Source organism: Chelonia mydas, chromosome 9 (assembly GCF_015237465.2).
Source record: "Chelonia mydas isolate rCheMyd1 chromosome 9, rCheMyd1.pri.v2, whole genome shotgun sequence".
Lineage (NCBI taxonomy): Eukaryota > Metazoa > Chordata > Testudines > Cheloniidae > Chelonia > Chelonia mydas.
In genome coordinates, this window is record NC_057855.1 from 94,344,942 (window position 1) to 94,351,871 (window position 6,930).

At 55.2% G+C, this 6,930-nt stretch overlaps 1 protein-coding gene across 1 annotated transcript; it reads left to right on the forward strand.

Annotated features, from left to right (window-relative positions):
• Window positions 1-674: 674 nt before the first annotated feature.
• Window positions 675-2,571, forward strand: SOX3 (SRY-box transcription factor 3). Its single transcript, XM_037908813.2, has one exon. The coding sequence runs from the start codon at window positions 867-869 to the stop codon at window positions 1,797-1,799; it is 933 nt and encodes a 310-aa protein (XP_037764741.1). The 5' UTR covers window positions 675-866; the 3' UTR covers window positions 1,800-2,571.
• The last annotated feature ends 4,359 nt before the right edge of the window (window positions 2,572-6,930 follow it).

Here is a 6,930-nt window from a genome sequence, read left to right on the forward strand (position 1 = left end):
GGGGAGTGGGGTCCCCTTCCCTAGCGAGAGCTGGGGTCTCCCCGCCCTGGATCCCCCATCAACGGCGCGGGGGGGGGGGTGAGCTTATCTCCGCTGCGGCACCCCCCACCCCCAGCCCGGGTCATTCCGGGGCTGCTCGCTCCCCAGGCACTGGGCTGGGCAGGCGAAGTGGGGTGGAAAAGCAGCTTCGCTTCCCCGCCATCGCGACCCCCTTTGTGCCCCGCACACGCACGGAGCCCAGGGACCCCGCCGCCCCGAACAGCCCCCGCCGCGGGCAGCTGAGGTTCAAACCCCGCCCGCCCCCCCAGCAGAACACCCCCTTGTGCGGCCCCGGGCCCCGCAACCAGCAGCGAGCCGGGGGCGGTTTGCAGCGGGATGCCCCTGCCTGGGGGGGGGGGGGTGAATCTAAAACAAACCCGACCAAAAGTTGTCCCCTCCCCAAGATCCGCAGAGGGTAACGTGGGGGGAGGGGCCGCACCCCCTGGTTTCGGGGGGGGGGGGAGGAGCGCCAGGCGCGGGGGGGGGGGGGCCGCGCGAACGGGAGCCCCCTAAATTGCCAACTTTTTTTTTTTTTTTTTTTTTAAACCAGCTGGTCAATTAGCATCCGTCAGGGCCTGTCGGGAGCCGCGCGCTGATTGGCTGCCGGCTGCTCATTTATAGGCCGTCAATCATCTCCCCCCGGCACTGGGAGCGCACCGAGGAGGCGGCCGGAGGGGGGGAAGCGCCCGGCGAGCCCCGAGTTTGGCCGCTTGCAGCAGCCCGCGAGCCCAGGGAGGAGGAGGAGGGGGGGAGCCGCACCTCGCAGCCGCCCGGTTCCCCGGCCTCACCTGCCCGCCACGCTGGCGCACCTGCTGCCGGCCCCGGCCATGTACAGCATGCTGGAGGGCGAGCTGAAGAGCCCCCAGCCCGCCCCGGGGGGCCCGGCGGGGGCTGCGGGCAAGGGCGGCGGCGGGGGAGCGAGCGGCGGAGCCGCGGCGGACCAGGACCGGGTGAAGCGGCCCATGAACGCCTTCATGGTGTGGTCGCGGGGCCAGCGGCGGAAGATGGCCCAGGAGAACCCCAAGATGCACAACTCGGAGATCAGCAAGCGCCTCGGGGCCGACTGGAAGCTGCTGAGCGACGCCGAGAAGCGGCCCTTCATCGACGAGGCCAAGCGGCTGCGGGCCGTGCACATGAAGGAGTATCCGGATTACAAATACCGGCCCCGCCGGAAGACCAAGACCCTGCTGAAGAAGGACAAGTACTCGCTGCCCGGCAACCTGCTGGCCCCCGGCGGGGCCGGCGCCGTCAGCAGCCCCGTCGGGGTGGGCCAGCGCCTGGACACCTACGCCCACATGAACGGCTGGAGCAACGGGGCGTACTCGCTGATGCCGGAGCAGCTCAGCTACGGGCAGCACCCGGCCATGAACAGCCCCCAGCTGCCGCAGATGCACCGCTACGACATGAGCGGCCTGCAGTACAGCCCCATGATGTCCACGGCGCAGTCCTACATGAGCGCGGCTTCCACCTACAGCATGTCGCCCGCCGCCTACGGCCAGCAGCCCGCCACGGCCATGAGCCTGGGCTCCATGGGCTCGGTGGTGAAATCCGAGCCCAGCTCGCCGCCGCCGGCCCTCGCCTCCCACTCCCAGCGGGCCTGCCTGGGGGACCTGCGGGATATGATCAGCATGTATCTCCCGCCCGGGGGGGATGCCACAGACCCTTCCAGCCTGCAGGGCAGTCGGTTGCACAGTGTCCACCAGCACTACCAGAGTGCCGGGACTGGGGTCAATGGCACTGTACCGCTGACTCACATCTGAGACTGCTCTGCCGTCAGCCCAACCTCGCCCCGCTCCGGGGACAGCTGGCTGCTCGCTTGAGCAGGCTCGGACTCAATGCACCTCCCCGGGAAGACTTTTTAAAAGGAAGGTTCGATGTCGCGTGTGTTTTTTGTACAAAAAGAAATGGGGGGGGGGGGTGTGTGTGGGAGGGGGAGGGTGTGTGTGGACTGGTTTTCTCTAACAGAGCACAAATGTCTCCTGGGAAGTTTTAAAACCGCAGCCACTTCTTTCCTGGTTTCTGATAGGTTGGCGCGTTCTCTCTCTTCTATTCTTTTAAAAAAAAATTTGCAAAAGCCGTTTTAAAGGTCTGGTCTATTTCAGTCTGAGTGTAGCGGTGGAATGGAAACGTGGCGGGCTTTTCTTCCAGCTCAGATGTTTACATTTTTGTTTGTCGCCTTTTTTTTTAAACAAAATAAGTGTCCCTCTCCCCAGTGTCCTGCTCCAGGCTTAATCCGAATCGTGTAGCTTCCACGACCTCGAAGAAGAGAGGAGGGGGAGGGGGGGGAAGCTGGGCGGGTCACTAACGCAAAGTCTTTTTTAACTTATAGTAAGTTGTGTGTTTGGGTTGTGTGTTGTGTTTTTTTTTTTTTTTTTTCCCCCCTCTCAAGCTTGTAAACTTCTGTAACTCGGTTTGTGAATTTCACTGTGACGCCGTTTTGACCCTACCACGCCAGAAACGCTTTAGTTTGTCTCTCCGGTTTCTTAAAAGACTTTAGCTTGTGAAACGCTCCTTCTCCCCCACCCCCACCCCGAATAAGAGAGATCAATAAATTTTATAACGGGCACCTCCCTTGGCTCCTGGCGATTTGTACGTTGGGGGGTGCAGCCCCACGGTGCCCTGCTCAAACTCTCAGAGTAAGTGCCTCCCTCCAGCCTGTTACTTGGGACACATGTAAATGTCGGGGCTAGAAAACAGCGCGGTGAGGGCTAGACCGGGGTTTGACGTGCAGAACTCAATAGGGCTGTGTGAAGGGTGAAGTCCGCTTCCCGGGTCGGTGAACGCTGAAAGCGAATGCTTTAAACCCTGCCCCTCACCTCTGGCAGTCCCGATCTCTCCTCAACCAGGCGCTGTGTTTGGGCGGGGGGGGTACAGCGGGTCCCTTGGGTTTAGTTTCTCGTGCCGGGGAGGGGAATAGGGCTTAGGAAGCAGAGCGGGTGGCGATTTATATACTCACCACCTCGCTTACTTTTAAAAGTAGGAGCCACTTGTTGCCTCTCCAAAGAGGCATTTCGCTTTCCTAGCTGGCCGGCTGCGTGTGGCGGCTGAAAGGTGCCGCTTTAAATTCTGTCTGGGGGGGCCTGTGCACCCAGGAAAGGTGGGCTGAGCTCTCTTCAGCTGGGAGAAATCTTTATTCGATTGTATTCAAAATCCTGTCATCTTTTCGAGCGGGCCGTTCTCGTGTTTTTAGTCTGCACCATAAGTTCCAGCACGGTCTTGGCTGTAGGGTTCGCAGAACAGTTAACCGGTTCCCACTTCGTTTATCCTAAAAATACAGCAGTTAGCTCGTCCCTAAAGTCGTTTTGAAATGATAGGAGCACGGTTTGTGTGTAAATCGAGCTGTCCTGCCGACTCCGTGTGTTTTTGAAAACCGAATTAACGCCATTTCGTTCGCACAGAAATTCACTCCTGGGGCTTTATCAAATTAATACCCAGTCTTTGTGTGGGTGTTTCTGTTTTTTGTTTTTTAATTTAACTGATGTTGCGTAAACTCATTTTCTGCTCCTTTCGCGTTTGGCACCTGTTACTCTGTATGTCTCAGGGCAGTGGGAAAACAAAATCTCTCACGTGGCTTGAGTCTGTTTTACGCCAACCTTGCTGTGACTACTTCGCTCTTCTGCGTGAGAGAGTTTTATTAGCCAAAGCTGTTGGAAAAACACAAAGCCTGGCGTTTACACGAGGCTGGTTCGAGCCGAGTCTTTATCAGCCTCTTAATTTTGACTCATCGCCTGCCTCTAGCTGGCTTTCCTAAGGGAAAGAAGGATTTTGGAAAAAGGGGGGTCTCCTTTTGTGATGATCACAGAGCGCTAAACTCCACTTTCTCTGGGCTTCGCTGCATGGCACAGGAGTAAGGTTAAAATATTTCCCTTCGCCCCTCAAACAAAAAGCTGTGAATAGCGTTTGCCCTTCCAAGCTGCATTTTACCCACTAGAGGTAATTTCCCACCCAACTCAAGAAGCACGAGTCTCACGGGGAGGCTCGGTAATTAATTTCAGACTTTTTCCTGCTGCCAGAGTTTGCCTGGTCAACGACCGAAGTCTTCTAAACCCTCCTTTCGCAAGAGGAGCGCGGGGCCCTGGCTCGGCTCGGGGCCAGAAGGGGCTGCCGCGCTCTGGTCAAGGTCGCGGGGTTCCACCCGCGTTTGGGGGGCTCCCTGGTCAGGAGCGCACGCGTTTATTTTTAAATAGGAAACACCTGCTTTATACTGCGATGTCGCCTAAACTCAGCGGCCCCTTGCGCCTTCCTTCCCGGGGCTGGTGCTGAGGGAGGTTGGGTTTTTTTTTTCCCCTCCTGGGGCAACACCCTCTCCGCGCTCGATTAAAGAAACAACGCCGCCTGATGGTAATAACCCTTTTAAGAAAAGGGGATTTATTTATTATTTTATTACCCCTCTCCTTGGGGCCCAGCTCCCCCTCGCACCACCTGAGCCTCCTGTATGTTTTGTGTTCGTTTCTGGAGAAGCGCAGGCAAGGGAAAGTACACCAGACAAAACAAGAGTGGGCGCCAAGCTGCCCCCAGGCCCCACCGCCCTCAGCTGTCTGCCGAGGGACGATCTCTCTTCTCCTGGGGCCCCTAAAACACTTTGCACCCACACTTGCTATTAAAATGTTTTGCACAAAATGCATGAGTCAGAAAGGGGGCGGGGGGAGCTTTTCAGCTTGGAAAACCTGACGCATCTGCTTCTAAACGCAGACACCCCCCTTCCCTCCTGTACCCTCTCCTTTTCGGAGCGCTCTCCCTCCCTACCCATCGCTGCTGGCTTTGAAAGGGGGGGGCCCTGGGGAAGGGAACCCGCAGTGTGTCACCCCACCATTGGGGTGGAAGCATTCTTGCAAGGAGAGAGCAGCCCTGTCCTCGCCTTTGTAACCCAGGCCCTGGAGCTCCTGGATCGGTGATCAGGGACAGACAAGGCCAGGCGGGCTGGGCTGCAGCTCTCATCTCTGCTGGGAGCGAACAAGCCGTGCGAAATCGCTGTCCCAGGATGGTTTTCTACCGCCCGCGGGCAGAACCGCACAATCCCTTTTGCGATGAAAGGGTGCGGAGTCCTCCCGCAAGAACGGCTCCCTTCGAAACCAGAGCGCGTGTAATCACACCCGTGAGGACCTTAGACCCAATTCAGATCTAGTGTAAACAGGTGAAACTCCGCTGCGAGCCATGGGATTACAGCTGCGTGCCCGAGCTCGGAACTACCTCACCCAGGTAATTCTGCCCCGTTATAAGTGGATCTTCACGAGCCGTGGATCCTCCTCTATCGGGGGCTTTCCTAGACAGCAATTTTTGGCTTTGCCGGCGTAGAGAACCGGCTAGTCCCCTCTCTGCTCCAGGCCGGGCAGTGCTGTTAATTTTTAAGCAGAACTCCACATTTTGAGTTCAATGGAGAGCGCTCTCCGGAGTGAACGCTGACTGGCCTACCTGTGTGTGTCCCCTGGGTGTCCTTTTCTTCCTGCTCTGCTACTGCTTTCAGAATAAGCCAGACACAATATTTCTTTTCCTCCCAAAATATTGTTCAGCTTACAGGGGGTTCAACTCACACCGAGGTTCCCAGCGCCCTAGTTTTGGGGGTGGAGGGGAATCTTCTCTTTTTCTTGTAGAAGAGGGATACGGAGCCAGGCTTATGCAAGGAAGGAAGGCGGAAAAATTACCCCCGACCTTGCTTCCGGGGGGTGGGGGGGTGCTGAAACTGCCCCCATCACACTGGCATGTCCCAGACCTGAGGGGACAGTATCAAACTGAAAGGGAAAACTTGACCGGCAGCTTTTCATCTTTCCTGGGGGCTGCCATTTCTCACGCTCCGTCTCACACCCCCCCCCCAGCCCCCCCAAACAAACAAAATAACTCCGTAAAATTGGTTCTTAGGCAAAGGTGGAGGGGCAAATGCTTTCCTTGCACACAACTAAGACATTTTGCTTGTGCTGGGATTTGCTTTTAAACTTCAAACTTACTCTGAACAGAGGCACAGATTCTGATCTCAGACAGGCCAGCATGTGCCTTTAGGAACCCCTTGACTACTCCGGATTCACGCTGGTGTCACAGGGTTCAGCACATTGTCAGTGAGGGCTGGTGCTTTGGAAATAGGAGAAATCCGGTTAACAAATTAAACTGTAAACAGTTATAAGTGCTGCAGAGAACTCACCAATGGACCTAATCCTGCCAGGTACTGAGTATCTTCCCCTCCCACTGAGGGTTTATGGTCCCTGAAATGCTTAATCTCTATATACTCATTAGATAATCAAAAAGAAAAGGAGGACTTGTGGCACCTTAGAGAGGAACCAATTTATTTGAGCATAAGCTCTGGTGAGCTACAGCTCACTTCATCGGATGCATTCAGTGTATTTTCCACTGAATGCATCCGATGAAGTGAGCTGTAGCTCATGAAAGTTTATGCTCAAATAAATTGGTTCGTCTCTAAGGTGCCACAAGTACTCCTTTTCTTTTTGTCAATACAGACTAACACGGCTGCTACTCTGAAACCTGTCATTATATAATCAGGTGTTTTCACAGTGAAAATCTGCAGCCTTATTCCCCTGTACCATTTCTTTCAAATCCAGTGCAGGTGAATCCAGCATCCCTGGCTAAATGGATAGAATATCAGCAGTGTCTTGGTTAATAGTGTTAGCATTTAAATGTGGTAACAATATTTAACCTGCTGCATTAACAACCTGTTGAAAGGAAGAGGGAAAATTACACTGGGTGCTGCTCTGTCTGCAGATTCCAAAATACCTGCAGCATCTCGGGTTACTTTTTGAAGACTATTTCCTCCCCCAAAGGGCTGTAAAGTGCATTTGATGTAACAAAAACAGTAAGGGAAACTCCTTTTTCAATTTAAAAATTAGGTGTGGGGAGGAGGTAGAAAATAATGGAAAATTAGCAGAGGGATCAATCATAAAGGCA

Bases quoted from the DNA above. Each gene is read 5' to 3' on its own strand.
- SOX3 (XM_037908813.2), top strand. From the start codon at position 867: ATGTACAGCATGCTGGAGGGCGAGCTGAAGAGCCCCCAGCCCGCCCCG.